At 34.9% G+C, this 16,997-nt stretch overlaps 2 protein-coding genes across 3 annotated transcripts; both read left to right on the plus strand.

The window, feature by feature from the left end:
• The first annotated feature begins 4,128 nt into the window (after positions 1-4,128).
• On the plus strand, positions 4,129-10,287 carry LOC114715849 (succinate--CoA ligase [ADP-forming] subunit alpha-2, mitochondrial-like). Its single transcript, XM_028900756.1, has 7 exons — positions 4,129-4,450; positions 5,431-5,640; positions 6,323-6,493; positions 6,592-6,715; positions 7,490-7,551; positions 8,599-8,680; positions 9,870-10,287. Exons 1-7 carry the CDS (start codon positions 4,223-4,225, stop codon positions 10,007-10,009), a joined length of 1,017 nt encoding a protein of 338 aa, XP_028756589.1. The 5' UTR covers positions 4,129-4,222; the 3' UTR covers positions 10,010-10,287.
• LOC114715848 (dolichyl-diphosphooligosaccharide--protein glycosyltransferase subunit STT3B) lies at positions 8,253-16,322 on the plus strand. 2 transcript variants are annotated; one of them, XM_028900755.1, is made up of 7 exons: positions 8,253-8,256; positions 11,439-12,233; positions 12,690-13,226; positions 13,840-14,294; positions 15,108-15,230; positions 15,368-15,427; positions 15,929-16,322. In XM_028900755.1, the coding sequence occupies exons 2-7, from the start codon at positions 11,469-11,471 to the stop codon at positions 16,056-16,058; spliced, it is 2,070 nt and encodes a 689-aa protein (XP_028756588.1). In that variant the 5' UTR covers positions 8,253-8,256; positions 11,439-11,468; the 3' UTR covers positions 16,059-16,322. The 2 variants fall into 2 exon arrangements, with proteins under 2 accessions (XP_028756588.1, XP_028756587.1); XM_028900754.1 differs by lacking the exon at positions 8,253-8,256 and having other exon boundaries at positions 11,115-12,233.
• Positions 16,323-16,997: the final 675 nt, after the last annotated feature.

A 16,997-nucleotide genomic window follows, 5' to 3' on the forward strand; every position in this document is an offset into this window, starting at 1 on the left:
ACATTTAATGTATTGATTGATGCATTTTGTAAAGAAAGGAGGATCATTGAAGCTCACACATGAAATGTGGTGAGAGACCAAATGTTGTAACTTACAATTCTTTAATGGATGGATACTTTCTGATGAATAATGTTAGTGAGTCGAAAGAAGTATTCAATAAGATGGTTCAAAGTGGTGTAGTGGCTGATATAGTTAGTTATAATATATTACTCCGTCCCTTATTATGAGATCATTTTAACTAAATTATGTGATTTAAAAAAAATAGTTAAAATTATTTAAAAATAATTAATATGTAGCAAATACAGTTTTCCCCCCAAATATATCCCTATATATATATGGATAAATGTGAGAGAGTAATAGTGAGATAAATGAAGAAAGAGAATGTATTAAATACATTAAATTAAGAGTAAAATAGGTAATACTACATTAAATGCTCAGACAAATTCAAAAATAATTTTATAAAAAGGGACAAATCTATTCAAAAAATTAGACCTTATAATAAGAGACGGAGGGAGTAATGATCAATGGATTTTGTGAGATTAAAATAATTGATTTAGCTTTAGAACTCTTGAGAGAAATGCGTCGCAAAAGCTTGGTTCCTAGTGTGAGAACTTATGATTCTGTTATTGATGGCTTGTGCAAATCCGGTAGAATGTCTGAGGTGCGAGATCTTTTTCATGAGATGCAAGAAAATGGTCAAGCCCCTAATATAGTGACTTGTAATATTTTGTTAGATGCATTTTGCAAAAATCAAAATCTTGATCAGGGGATTATTCTATTTGAGCAAATTGTCGCCGACAGAATTCAAGCAGATGCTTACACATATACTACCTCCGGTCCTTAATATTAGATCCTGTTTGATTTTTATTTTGATTCTAAATATAAGACCCCAATCTACTTTGTCTCTCATATTTATATTTTTTTTTTCAAAATAGCCCTTCTAACAATGGTAGCTCTAATCAATACACTTGATTAGTAAAGATATTTTATGAAAGACAATACCTATTTAGGACAAATAACTAACTCAACTTACTTCTTTAATCTCCTCAAATTAGTTAACTGGCTCTTATAATTAAGACCGGAGGTAGCAGTATACTTATCGATGGCTTGTGTAAAGGAGGTAGACTAAATGATGCTCGAGAGATTTTTCAGCACCTTTTGGTCAATGGCTATAGTCTAGATGTCTATACATATAACATTATAATCAATGGGCTCTGTGAAAAAGGCTTGTTTGATGAAGCTATGGCCTTGCTTCCAATAATGAGGGGAATGGCTGTCTACCTGATTCTGTATCATTCAAGACACTTCTTCTAGCTCTTTTGGAAAACAACGAGAATGAGAAGGCTGAAAAGCTTCTTCAGGAAATGGTTGGTGGCGGTCTTGTGAAATGATAAAATAAGGTTGATACAATTGTCGTAATATATGCTACACTTGTATAAACGTTAAAATTTGTCTGAAGGCTACCAAATTCATGTTTCTTTCCAATTAAAATTGTTGGATGGCTCAATGAGCTAAATGGTATTGAAGAAACATTGTTCATGCCATATATTCGGATGACTATGCATTTGTTTCTAGTGAATAATTTCTTTTTTGAGCTAACTTTGTTCCTTCTTCCTTCGTTGTTTGTTCATTCAGAATTTGATTTATGAGTTTTGGGGTGCATCTGAGGTTCTGCTCTTGAATTAGAATTTGAGTGATTTGACTTGCAGCTATAATATAGTTTTCTTGTATTTCATAAAGTGAGTTGACAATTTCTTGCATCATGCCCCTCATGTCTTGGGCGACACACTTGCTACAATGGCTAGGCAAAGGATCGCGATCCCGTGAGGGTAAACTAACTCCAAAAACCCGTCCTCAATTCAGATTGCAAGCTGCAACTCGCCTACATGAAGTATCATACAAAGTTTGCAAGGTTGTTTTACAACTAAGAAACTTAATGTCTGAACTTATTTTCTGTGGTATTTATTTTGACTGTGTTCAAGCCATATGTTTGACATATATTATGGACATCATAAAATGTTGATTAGGGTTTTACAACCAAGAAACTCCATGTCTGAACTTATTTTTGGAGTACAACCGTAAATTAAAGGGATGTGAGACTGTATCTTACTAATATTGTTAGAGTTGAACGGGAAATGCTGGAATGAAGCTTAGTCTCGGAGCATTTCCTGCATCAAGTAGATATTTGTATTTGATGCTGGAGAAAATTTATCTTTAAGCCTTAAATTAAGACCAGAGCTTCTTGCATTTTTTATAATGGAAACTCCGTACGGTACATTATGATTTGTTTTTCCTACAGTGCATCAAGTATTTCACATGCTAGTGAATCTTATTCATGTTCTAAAATAAGTAATTGCTTCGTCAAATAGTATTTTTCTATAAATTTAATTTTTTTTAATATTTAAAAATATATTTATGATATGCATATAAGGAATAAATGAAATTAATTAATTTTGACAAAATCATTGCCATTTTTTTAGTAAAAAAGTTTTATACCTCTGTCCGCGTGTGTGTATTCCTTTGGTGTGAATATATTTATATTTTATTCTATTGATGTTGTATGTATATTGGCCAAATCTGTGCTAATTTGCTGTTTAACGATAAGGTTAAATTCTTGTCTAAAATAGACTAAATAAAAAGTTCTTATTATGTCCAGTGTCATGTTTTTAGCACCAGTCTATGAAATGGATGCTTTTTTCCCCTGATAAAAAAGGACACGAAAATTTGATTTGAGCATATTTTTTTGCCCACAAAAAAATAAGCATAATTAAGCTCTTTAAAAATATGGGTGCAAAACACTTTAAAAGAATGCTCTATACGAGAAAATAAATATAAGAGAAAATTGTAATAAGGTCTTATCCAAAAAAATTAAATACAAAAAAATTATTTGAAATTATTAAATTATTCTGAAGTCACAAAAGACCTCATTACAAGAGATATTGTGTCACTCTTGATTTTAAGAAATCAAAATAAAATTCAGGAACAAAATTGAATTTTCACTCTTTAATTAACTTATTAAACCTATAGTTAAATATGGATAGATCCCTTTACAGATTTGTCTTTGTAATTTTGTTGGTTGAAAAAAAAAATGAAGAGGACTAAACTTTTCATCCCATCCGAATTGAGAGAGTTTGGAGGAATAATTAAAATTTCTTTCCTCCTGTTTATATAAACCTCTTTCCTCCCACTCTTTTCAATACAATCTCTATTATCCCTTTTCGTGCATTGAGAGAGTGTTTGACAACTTTTAAAAGTACTTATCAGAAGCATTTTTTTATAAAACGAAACAAACTCTTCTACATATTTACTTCGTAAACTGTAAAAACACTTCTAAAATTATGATTTGGTTTCCATCCAAACACCCCCTGAATCTAACACGTATTAATATGTTAATTGCTTCTGTGAAACAAGTGACAAAAGATCATCACACAAATTTTACAAAGTTAAACGGGTTTATAAAAAATTTAAAAATTATTTTTCTATAGTTCAAAATTTTAAGAGAATCATTTACAAATTTATCAGATGGTAGGAACTTCAAAAATATTTAAAAGGTTAAGTTTCTTCTATCTTGCGAACAATTATTGCACAATCACTGTTTACATCTTATTCTTTCCTTGTCTTTACTTTTGAAGATAATATATCTTTTTTCTTTAATCTCTATTCTCACACAAATCTTTCTGCTTAAAAAAGAAAAACCTAATCTAAGCTTGGCTCTAATCTTTTTTTTTTCCCTGTTAGACATAAGTATTCTTTTATTAAAAGTAATTCTAACAAAAACACTATATAAAGTACTAATTTAGGCACTTTTATTAATAGAAATTTGATACTTTATTTATCATATTATCATAAATTAATTCCTAGACTCAACCTAATATTATTTGTGGGAAAAATGTGATGTAACCTTACTTCATCATCCAAGAAAGTAAATAAATACCAGTTAAAAAGGTAAATAAATATAAATAAATGTCACAAAAGAAAAAAAAAGGAAAAAGTTTACTGAAAAATTCATTAGTAAGAAGAATCATACAAATTTTTACACACAAAAAATACTGATTTTCTATAAAAAAAAATTAAAAATTGTTTTTGAAAAACTCGGGTGAAAAAAGGGAGCGAGGAATGGCTTCAGGTCCTGACCTGGGAGTCTGGGACCGGGTGTACCAGCAGCAAGCCAAGAGTGGGAACCGGGTAATAGAGAAAAGAGCATAGCATATCAGGGTGGATCATGGGTCGCCGAGCTGTAGCGAAGTTGATCAGCTCGATTGCATCACGCACCAAATCATCTTCATCGCCGTCACTTCCTTCTTCTTCCACTCAGATCCGTCATTTGACGTCGGCGCCACCCTCTCCCGCCGTTTTTGTTGACAAGACCACACGCGTCATCTGCCAAGGCATCACCGGCAAGAATGGCACTTTCCACACCGAGCAAGCCATCGAATACGGAACCAAGATGGTACCTTTTCCGGGATCTGTATTTCCTGTTTGCATGTGTCTGGTCAACTCTAACTATTTCGTTCACTGGAATTTAATTCTGCGAACGATTTGTTGCCTCTTGGTCATGTCTGCTCAGCAGGACGTTGAATTCTATGGGACATTTGATTATATATATGTATATTAAGATCTAATCGCTCTTCTATCTATTTACTTAGTTTCCGTGCCATTGCTTAGGGGGACAAACATGATGTCAAATGGATGAGCTCTTATTGATATTGAAGCTACCCTTTTCTAAACAGGTTCTTGGATTGGGCTTTGATTGAATATATGTTTATATACAATTGGGATAATCGTTGGTAGCGAGTCGTGATTCCGGGCATGGGAGCCTGATCGTTGGGTATATACATGTAAGGACATGACAACTGATATTCTGGGACCTTTTCGAGCTAGCCAATTACAACATAGGTTTACGCAATAGAAACTAAAAAATTTGCTTTACCTATGAATTTAAAATTTTGAAACTCTCTTGATTAGAAATTACTCTCTCATGCGGGTGAACTGGTGGAGCCCACCTGAACTTATTATTAGACCATTGGATTTTCCGTCATGCTGGCTGAAGGTCATTTTCGACCAACAGGTAAGAAACAATCCGTTTAGATTTTTAGGATGCGAGCATAATAGAAGAGTAACACGTCATATGGACGGCTTTTTCTGACAAGAAAAGAAGCACAAAGTGTCATTGCTATCAAACCTTGTGCGGGAGATTTTTTATCATATTGGAGGGACTTTTTTTTTTTTTATAAGACTTGAGGCCATTTCTGCATACATTTAATTTAGGTTCCTGTATCAACAACTGTTGGTACACATGGATTTATAATTGATGTGTGCATGTATTATGTTTCTGTTTGATAGCTCTCTAGCATGTCTATTTAGGTGACTCTTTTTGTTTGATTGTTGAGTATAGGGTATTTTCATTTTAATGTTATTTTGCTCAAATAGGTGGGTGGTGTAACACCAAAGAAGGGTGGAAGTGAACACCTAGGACTTCCTGTGTTTAACACTGTTGCTGAAGCAAAAGCTGAAACAAAGGCAAATGCTTCAGTCATCTATGTTCCTCCACCATTTGCTGCAGCTGCAATTTTGGAGGCAATGGAAGCGGAGTTAGATCTTGTTGTCTGTATCACTGAAGGGATTCCTCAGCATGATATGGTAATTCAGTCTGTACTACAGAATATGTTTGGGTTTGTATTTTTCATGGCATTGGGACTCAATAACTTACATTTAAATGTTCAACTTTCTTTGCCTGCTTATTTTAAACCACTCCACTCATGTCACTCTCTACTCCCTCCTTTCCTTTTTATAAGAAACAATTTCTCCCATAGTGGTGTCCCTAAATATAAGAAATAAACCCTTTTTGTCTAAAATTTTAAACTACTCTTTTCACTTGTACCCCCATTAAAGATATGCCACTTATTATCTCTATGCAATAAATTTTCACTCATTGTCTCTCGGGTACTCTTCTTACAAATGAGGGTATAATTGAAAAAAAAATGTCTATGTCTTACACGTTTATTTCTTTTAACTGAATTTAACTAACATTTTGAACTGCATGATTTTGATAGTTGTTTCTTATAATAAAGTTCGGAGGGAGTAAATATTCCTATCAGGTGCTTTTATCCTATCATTTCTAGGATCCAGTTTTTGGACTATTTCAATTGCTGCACATAATTTTGTGTAGTAGTCAATCTATTCATGATTGATAATGCATACCTTGATCATATATCTCTTTGCGAACAATGATTATGTAATAAAGCCATTGAAAACAGTATTATTGCAACCCGCCATTCTGCTGCGTTTAAACAAACTTGAAGTTCATATTTTCAATTTTCAGGTACGAGTGAAAGCTGCTCTTAATAGACAGTCCAAGACTCGTCTGATTGGCCCAAACTGCCCTGGTATCATCAAGCCTGGTGAATGTAAAATTGGAATCATGCCAGGTTACATTCATAAACCTGGTCGTGTAGGAATTGTTTCTCGTTCTGGCACCTTGACATATGAAGCGGTGAGCTCCCGTTTTGAGCTCTTGAAGACTACAGTGATGGTGATAAAACGCATGTGTGTGTGTATATATGTATATAACAATGAAATCTATCTCTTCAGGTTTTCCAAACAACTGCTGTTGGACTTGGACAATCCACTTGTGTGGGCATAGGTGGAGATCCTTTTAATGGAACAAACTTTGTTGATTGCGTGGAGCGATTCCTAGCAGATCCCCAGTCTGAAGGTACCTCATATCTTATTTCGTGTCTTTCATGTAAATCAGTTATGGTTTAGAATCCTTAAACTCTGTTGTAAAGTTAAACTCATTTCTCCTCTGTCCAAAGAAAAAAAAAAATAAAAAAGAGAAGAAAAGAATAAAGTAGGGTACCTTAATTGGATGTGTAACATTGTAAGATGCTCCTACCCTCCTATCTGTGTTGGTATTTTGGTGACTTATTTTTTGTGCTAGCCTGTCCTTTTTGGTGGAGTCAGAACCTTGGTGCTGTGTACAATTTATAATTCTTATCGAAGTACTTGTTTCCTAGAAACATCAAACAAGATAGACAAATTTTTTATGAACCTGGGATGAGGCTTGTTGTTGTTGTTGTAACATTACTGGTTCTTTGAGGTGATCGGCCAAAGGGTTGTTAAGTATTGGGTGAAAGTTTGACAGTGACGTCAAAAGTTGATAGAAAGATATGATGTCTGAAAGTTGAATATTGACCTCATGGGAGCTGGGAAAAGAGGAAGTAGGGAAGATCAATCTGATTTTATCTAGTAATGTAGGGCCTTATCCATCCTGCTGGATTTCTTTCAAAGTAGGGTGGTGTTAGAGGGTAGTTTTTTTTTTCAGAGTGGTTCTATGTTGTTTTGTGTTTTCATGAAGTAGGATTTCATGATTCATGATATGATCCTGTGCGGGTTATCATATTACTATAACTTGTTTGTATTTGTTTGCTTTCTTATTCATCATACTTGTATTCTTTGTTTATGTTTGTTGTTTCTTTGTGGAATTTAGGCATCATTCTCATAGGAGAGATAGGGGGAACTGCAGAAGAAGATGCTGCTGCACTAATTAAGGTCTGCTTTCTATTTTTTTGTTTGTGCATGGATTTCTGTTCTTTAAATTCTTATAAGCATCTGCAAAATTAAAATTTATCTCCCTGTTTTGTAGAAAGGAGCATAAGTCTATTATTCGTATTACTTAATGTGTGTGGAGAAAGGTTTTACTTCATATTTTGCTCGCCAGCAGAGGCTGCACTAAAACATTAGCTGGGTGCTACTTGTGTTGTCGCTATTATATTATAATTAGATTAACTCATACGCCACTGATTTTTCTTCTGTTTTAAAATCAATAAACTGTTTTTACTTCTTAATAACGTGCATCATGTATATTCCAATCCATAAACCTAGTCATTTTCTTTAATTCTCTTGTTCATGCATGGTTTCCTGTTTTTATATATCGGTTTGTTCATGTTAAACAATACTTGGACACAATTCCTCATTGTATCTCGAGATCTTCTGATACTCTTTACTGAGGTGAAGACTGAAGTGCGTTATATATGATCTAGCAAATGTTAAATAAGGGAAATCAGACTATTAGTTTTAGATATTTAAAACTATGGTTGGATGGCTAAAGCTATACACATTGGAAAAAATGGTGGACAAAATACATATATATTGCATCTGACTCACTTGGATGGTTATTCAAATGCACTTTCTAAAGATAACTTCAAATTCCTGCCTTTGGCTTGGGGCATTTTGAAATGCGTGCCTCCGTATCAGGTCTTTTTAAATGGTTAAAATTACTTAATCTATTCATACACTATAGCTTTTAATGCAATTTTATTTTTGTAAATGTTTATTGTAACTTAAATGATGTCGAGCTGCCTAAAGGAGGGTTGTAGTTGACAAACAGCCAACAAAAGATGAAATATATTGTGAATGTAGATCCCTCTTCTTTCTTGGTGTATAAAACGTCAAATGCTCATTTGGTGTTTTTCGACACTAGGCATGCTTGATACCTCACTTCTTCAGATTAAGCATTAGTGCTTATGTTCACATAGTTGCCATGTTCTCTGTCCATGGGTTCTGAAAATAACTTTGAAGATTTCGAATGAACTACAGGAAAGTGGGACTGAGAAGCCTATTGTTGCATTTATTGCTGGATTAACGGCTCCCCCTGGCCGTCGTATGGGCCATGCTGGAGGTAAGATCTTTTATCAAGTTTTGAATCTCATGGCATCAGATGATCAGATGAAAAATCTATTTTAGGTTGTTGATTGTCATGATAAAGTTGTGACTATGCTCCTTCAGCCAATTCATTTTCTTCCTTTTTGTTTGTCTATCTCAAATTGTTTTCTTGGCCCAAGTCGATACTAAAACAGGTGATGATCAAGTTTTTAGTGGGACATGTTCGACTAATAATTATTTATTATTAATTCTATGATATTGGTTGCATCAAGCTATAAAACATCAATATGCAAATGAAAATCATGACACAAAACAAAAATTTGAAGTCACGAAATGCCAGAGATTGAGTTATTCATCATAATTAAATTAGAGTATTGAATTATATCTATGAAAAATCGAACAAGTTTATGAAACAGTTGCCAAAGGCCAAAGATGCTCTCCCGTTGAAAAACTGTTCTTCTGTTCTTGAATGTAGTTCTGCAGTTATTTTTGTCAAATACTAATTAATGCTGAACACTTGTTCTCATCATTATTATTGTTATTGAATGAAATTGTGCTTTTTAGATTTATGCATGTGTATATATTCACACAGACACACACTGAGAGAGAGAGAGTAACACAAATATAAACAGAGAGAGAGAGAGAGAGAGAGAGAGTAACACAGAAATATAACTTTGTGTAGGATGCTCTTCTATCTTTACATCCAATCTTTTGTTTTCTCCTATCCGTTGTTAAATACATTGTATGTGCTGCTTTTGTAAATGTAATCCATTCGAATTGGTTGCTGAGTAGTAAATTATTTGTGGGCCGCTGACATTGACATTATTTAAAAAGAAAGAAAACCAGCACTCCCTCTGGTCTTAAATATAGGTCACTTCTAGCGATCTCACGGAAACTAAATAAAATAGTTATATCTTTAAAATGCTCTGAAAATGAAAAATATTTTTTAGTTTTTCCCTATTCAAAATCATGAATTTGAAAAAGGAGAGTCTAGAAAGTTGGAAATAGGGGTAATTTTGGAAAAAGTTAATTGATGCCCTCCATTTTTATGTAAAGTGACCGACCAATATATAAGACCATTAATTTTTTCAAGATGATGACCAATATATAGGACTGGAGGGAGCAATTTTCAAAATTGAGTTAATTAGTGCACTGTGATTATACTAATCGGACCCTCTCAATTTTGTTTGGTTTTGCTGGTGCAGCCATTGTGTCAGGTGGCAAAGGTACTGCTCAGGACAAAATCAAGACTCTGAGAGAAGCTGGGGTCACCGTAGTGGAGTCGCCTGCTAAAATTGGAGCTGCCATTCTTGATGTTTTCAAGCAGAGGGGCTTGGTTCAATAGTTTGAGAAATTTGACACCAGTCAACCTTATAACAAGTTCAAAGCTTCCTAGTTGGCTTTCTGTGTCAAAAAGCTGAGAACGTTTGATTTCCATTGATATATCATTGGATCACTCTTCCACATTTTTATCCGGAGACGAATTCATTGAAGTGAAATAAAAGTAATTCAAGATTCTTATTGTATTTCTTTTGTGACCTTTGAAAACGGTGAGCAGATGATTGTTTCACTGATTCACTTTGCTGTGAATTTCAGACTTTCAAATTGGTTTTTTGCTGCAAAGATGGGTCATTCAGTAGTATAATTTGGAGCCTCTGTTTAGGCATGACAACAATAATAATTCCAAAAAAAAAAACTTAGTGAATTCTTCAATCATATTTTTTTAATGTGTCCTTTTTTCATATAATCATTTAATCCTAAATTCACATGAAAAGATAAGATATATAATTGTGTAATTAGAGAAGTTGACATATTAAATGTAATGAATTTGATTTAAGTATTGTCCTAATTCAAATTATGAATTTTAAAAAATCCATCATTTTATATTGATTATTGGTGTACAAAGTTGTCTTATCATCAAACACTTAGATCGACTTGTTGGGGTTTTTTTAGCTTAATCAAGGTCAGGAATTCGATCCGAAAGAAATTTGAAAAAAGCTTGTTTCAGCTTAATTTGTTATACATACCAGTTAAATTAGATTAGTCTAGTTTCTTAGCTCCCAAAACGATAAACAATAATATTATACACAGACAAAATTTTACTTATATGTGTAAAATGTGTATACATTGTTATTTAAGACAATAAACTCAATTTTTTAAGAAAAAAATCATTATAAAATTACATATAAGGACTCCTTTACAAAAATTGTTGTCAGAACATATACTAATGTTGTACCAGATCCCTATTTATAATTTTTTAATTTTGATGGGTTTTTTTTGTGATTTTCTCATTTTTAACTTCTAAACATTTGCAGTTTTATTTACAGAAATTGATCGCACAATGTTAATAATATCCGCAAACAAACTTAGCTACAAAAGAATTGACTTTACAGCAATTGGCTAACGAGTCGTCTTGGATCATCGTTAATCGGCTCTCCCATTTAGCCAGCCAAAAACTTGACTTTAATCTAATCCCAGTTAGTTCTAGGGTTTTGCGCCACTGGTCTACGTCCACAACCCATCTCACTGTTGACTCACCATTTTCCCGAGAAAATTTGCATGGAAAATCCTGGATGGTAATCCCACATCTCCAATTAACATAGATCCCTACTTGATTTCTTATTCCAATTATGGCCGGGAAATCTGAACCCTTAAACGGGACTGTGAAATCTGGATCGAACCAGAGCAGTCCAGCAGCAATGCAGGCGTCGGCACTCAAGGCCGATCTGTCGAATATCTTTTCTTTGAAGAGCTTTAAGCTGAAAACCAAGCAGCAGGAGCTGCTGATCCGGGTTTCCATCCTAATGCTCGTCTATGTCTTGGCTTTCATCACTCGGCTGTTCAGTGTTCTGCGGTACGAGTCCATGATCCATGAGTTTGATCCTTACTTTAATTACCGGACCACAGTTTTCTTGACTGAGAAGGGTTTCTATGAGTTCTGGAACTGGTTTGATTCTGAGAGTTGGTATCCTCTGGGTCGTATCATTGGAGGCACTCTTTACCCGGGTCTCATGGTCACTGCTGCTTTAATTTACTGGGTTTTGCGATTTCTGAGGTTTGCGGTTCACATCCGCGAGGTCTGTGTGTTAACAGCACCGTTTTTCGCATCGAACACTACCTTGGTTGCTTATTTCTTTGGTAAAGAGATTTGGGATTCGGGTGCTGGTCTTGTTGCTGCGGCATTGATTGCTATTTGTCCTGGGTACATTTCTAGATCGGTGGCTGGATCATATGATAATGAGGGTGTTGCCATTTTCGCCTTGTTGTTAACATTTTACTTGTTCGTGAAGGCGGTGAATACAGGGTCGCTTGCGTGGTCTTTAGCTTCCGCTTTTGGATACTTCTACATGGTTTCTGCTTGGGGTGGTTACGTGTTTATCATTAATCTAATCCCACTATATGTGCTGGTTCTTTTGATCACGGGAAGGTATTCAATGAGACTGTATGTTGCTTATAACTGCATGTATATTTTGGGAATGTTGCTTGCAATGCAAATTCGATTTGTTGGATTTCAGCACGTGCAATCTGGAGAACATATGGCTGCTATGGGCGTCTTTTTCTTGATTCAGGTTTCCTTTTTGTTCCTTTTTGTTTTTTCATTGCCTTGTTGAATAACTCGTGGCATGGTAGAGAATTTCTTTAATGTGTTTAGCATCTAGAATGTTAAAATATATTAGCAAACGGTACTTCTAGGGAATCTATAGCTTTAGTTAGTTGGGTAAGATTCAATAATGTGATTTATTTTTGGGTGCCTTTGCCTTCCTGTGTTCTCTTCTCATCTGAGTCATTTGACTTAACATGAATTCACTAAGATTCATTGGCTTTGCATTTGATGCGTACCCTTTCCCTTTTTTTTTGAGTTTATATTGGCATACTAATGAAAAAGGTTTCTATTTAGCACCATACATTTTCAAGGTTTTTTTTAATGTAGATATTGGCATTAATAAATGTCTAGACATTGTCAATATTTATGCAATTGCTTTAGGATGCGGAATTTCAAGCCCTAACATGTATTGTCTTTGCAGGTATTTTACTTCCTGGATTGGGTAAGGCATTCTCTTGCCGATGCTAAATTGTTTCAGGCATTTTTGAGGATCACAGTAACTACTGCAGTTAGTGTTGGTGTCATTGCTTTGGGAGTGGGCACAGCATCTGGTTATATTTCTCCATGGACAGGCAGGTTCTACTCCTTGCTAGATCCAACCTACGCTAAGGATCATATTCCAATCATTGCATCAGTCTCTGAGCATCAGCCAACTGCTTGGTCATCTTTTATGTTTGATTACCACGTCCTCCTCTTTTTCTTTCCTGCTGGGCTCTACTTTTGCTTCAAGCGGCTGTCGGATGCAACAATTTTCATAGTTATGTATGGTCTTACAAGCATGTATTTTGCTGGTGTGATGGTTCGATTGATTCTTGTTGCTACACCTGCAGTATGCCTCATTAGTGCTATTGCAGTTTCTGCCACTGTGAAGAATTTGGCTCAGCTTGTAAGGGCCAAAAGCAAAGCTGTTCAGAGTGGTTCTAGCAAAGGAACTAGTACTGTAAAAGGTTCTTCCAAGGTAAGATACTTCTGAGAAACTGGTAGAATGAAGGGTTTCAAAACAAATTGCATTTCAATGCTTTGATCTATTTCTTTTCCCCCCCATCTACTAACCTAAGTTTGCCTATGGTTGAAATGCATTTTATTTTGATGAGAACAGACTAGCAGTTCTTGGTAATGCTTTCTTGGGGTGTCAGATTAATGTTAATGCTGTTTGTTAATGTTTCTTATCATCACTTTCTCCCAACCCATTGGTGCTTGCTCCTTTCTCATAATTATGACAGATTTACAGGCTGGAAAAGGGATTTTATTGGGCTGTGGAGTTAATTGTTGCACCGGATAGATGCAATCATTTTGTGCAAAATTATATTCTTTTTATCCCCACCCCCCTTTTTTTGTCCTTGAAGTATAATCTAGCTGCACTTTTCTCTTGTTTTGATATCATTGAACATTACACGTGCACAACTTGCATGATAGCGGTCACTGATATAATGGTGTTTCTGTATCTTAAACTGTACTGATGGTCAGAAAGTATCTCAACCTGTGCTAAAAACAGCTTTTATTTTTTTGGGTGAAATTTTCTTTAAATTGATGTGATGATGTGACAAATTATTGCAATTTCTTAAAAACAGGGTTTGGTTGATCACTCCCAGCCTTTCCAAAGAAATGGCGCCATTGTGTTACTTCTTGGTGCCTTCTATCTGCTCAGCAGATATGCCACTCACTGTACCTGGGTCACATCAGAGGCTTACTCATCTCCCTCAATTGTCTTGGCTGCAAGGGGGGCCCATGGTAACAGGGTCATATTTGATGATTATCGTGAAGCATACTTCTGGCTTCGTCAGAATACTCCTCCAGATGCTAAGGTGATGTCATGGTGGGATTATGGTTACCAAATCACTGCCATGGGAAATAGAACGGTCATTGTTGACAACAACACCTGGAACAACACACATATAGCAACTGTTGGGCGTGCGATGTCTTCTTACGAGGACGAGGCTTATGAGATAATGCGATCACTTGATGTGGGTTATGTTTTAGTTGTCTTTGGTGGTGTTACTGGTTATTCTTCTGATGATATAAATAAGTAAGACCTTCTGAGACAATGTTTTATATTTGGAATTTTCATCCATTTTATATACTTTGCTTCATGCATGTCGATCTAGCAATTTCTTTTGTGAAAAATTCTATTTAGACTTCTCTTACAGTCACAACTGTTGACATGATACTGTTGGCACCATTTGTGTTTGGCATAGAATGTAAGTTGTGCAACCTGATCTCAGATGGAGCCACTTGTATCCAGATGTGAATGCAAGAGTTATTTAAGTAGCGTGACCCCTTACCTATTCCTGTTGTCATCATTCCAACTTCAGGAATTTATGTGACTTCTCAGAATGCCTTGTTCTCTTGTCATGCTTTTTAGTCTCTTTACAAACTTATGACTGCTGGGTTTCAAACTTTTTATATTCTAAAATTTTTGCAGACCTTCCATCATTAAGCTTGTTCATATTCAGTTAGTTATGTTTTAAAATTACAAACACCTGTGTATATATCTTTGCACTTTGTGTGGCTTTTATAATACTTGGTTCTTCAGGTGGTTGTTTCTTTAGAGCATGCACAATTGTATGTGGATTGTCCAATCACTGACTTGTGCTGAGATTGGATAATGCATTTTTAACATGTCAATTGCTTTTCTTCATCTATTAAGATTATCTAGTTATGCTTTATTACTTTTGTTGTTTTCCTTTTTTGGTGAATTACTTCCGTTCTTGATATCAACATCTCCTGTTTACAATTGAGTTCGTTTTCTGGTTGATTTCATTTGGGTTCATATTGTTTTTCTTTCCAGTTATATTGCTTCTGGCACTTATATTATACTCGTAATTCATGATTTGTGTAGATTTCTGTGGATGGTGAGGATTGGTGGTGGTGTTTTCCCTGTAATAAAGGAACCTGATTACCTGGTCAATGGAGAGTATCGTGTAGATAAAGGGGCTGCTCCCAAGATGTTGAACTGTCTAATGTAAGTTTCTTGGCACTGCCACATGGTCTTGCCTCGATGTATTTATAAATTCTGGATGCACGCAAGTCTACTCTCCGTTGGAATTAACTTTTATTGAAAAAAAATCATATATAACCAAGTTGGTCTATCTTTGTCAGGTACAAGCTGTGTTATTATCGCTTTGGGGAGCTGACAACAGAATATGGCAGACCACCTGGGTAAATGCTATACCTTTGTTATCACCGTTGCTATTTTAATATCTGACTCCACAAATTTTGGGCCCTAACTAATGAGGCACCCCATAATCACGTGTAAATGAGGGATAATGGACTACGCAGTTTCTGATGGGGATAAATGATGCAGGACAATCCATTGCGTGTAGTTGGGAGGGTGTTTGGGTAGAAACAAAACTATAGTTTTAAAAGTATTTTTTATGGTATACGAAATAAATATGTGAAGAAGTTTGTCTCGATTTGTAGAAAAGTACTTCTGAGGTTACCCAAACACCACCTAAGTACTGTTGATTATGCTAGTAATATCCAAACTTCAGCCTTATATTAAACTATCTGAAAGTTCATAACTTTGTGCATCCTGAAACAATGTAATGTAATCCCTAGCCGCAAAGTGTTCTTCATAGACCTTTTCAACTCAAACATTCTTCATGGCGTGCTCTCTGTTATGTAAATCCTGTTTTATATTTATGCTTCTTGGATTGGCAGGTATGATCGTGCAAGAGGAGTTGAAATTGGAAACAAAGACATAAAGCTGGAGTATTTGGAAGAGGCATTCACTACACAGAACTGGATAGTTCGTATTTATAAAGTAAAACCACCTAAAAACAGGTGGTAAGTCTTGCCTACGATTCCTCTCCCAAAGGGGGGGCAAAAAAAGGATGGAAAAAGTCAAATGTACTTTTCTCTGCGGGAACTTGTAGCATTTTAGTAAGCATGAGAGCCCAAATACTGCTGGCTATTTATATGTCATAGACCTTTTTTTTTTTTTCCCTTTCATCTGCATTTGTAGAATTCAGTTCAGGTAATGTAGTGGAATCCTAACTTCACTTTTTCATGCATATGTTGAATTCAGTTCTTCTAATTCTGTGGAGTCATTTCTATGTTGCTCAATTTAACCTATTTGATTCCAGAAGGGCAATCTCACGTAAGGAAATTCAATGTATGTTGAATGAATTGAGTGGCTAAAACCGGTTTCATTACTTCAACGTGGAGATAAGCATCTTACACAGCCAAATTGTTTCCGCTGGAATCAAACTAGAATGACGTTACGTCATTTGATGGCCTTTTTTGCTTTCTTCTTCTTTTTCTTTTTTTTGGGTGTTCATAAGTGGAGGATAAAATGATGTTAGATATTTCATTTTTTGGAAGTACTTCTAGCATATTGAAAAATAGTATCATCAATGACCTAAAGCCGTATTGCAACTTTGCGTCAATGGATCAAGATCTTCAAGTTCGGATCAAAATCTGGTCTGAGCCTCACTGCGCATGTTTGAAATCCTAATACACTATTCCTCATCCTTAATCAAGACTTAAAACAATTAAGTAGATTAAAAAAGTTAAATTAGTTAATGATGTTTTTTTTCCTAAAATACCTTCAACATCTTACTTAATTTTCTTATTCTTCTAATGTATTATTATTAGAAGAATATTAATAGGGTTAATTTGAAAAAAAAATAATAAACATGTAAAATAATTTTTACATATATAACCAATTAAACTCCACAGTTACATCCTCAAGGACATAAGGAGTACTAATCTGAAACGAATGAAACCA

The sequence above is a fragment of the Neltuma alba genome, unplaced genomic scaffold (assembly GCF_004799145.2).
Source record: "Neltuma alba isolate B1F8T4 unplaced genomic scaffold, ASM479914v2 tig00011615_pilon, whole genome shotgun sequence".
NCBI classification, from domain to species: domain Eukaryota; kingdom Viridiplantae; phylum Streptophyta; class Magnoliopsida; order Fabales; family Fabaceae; genus Neltuma; species Neltuma alba.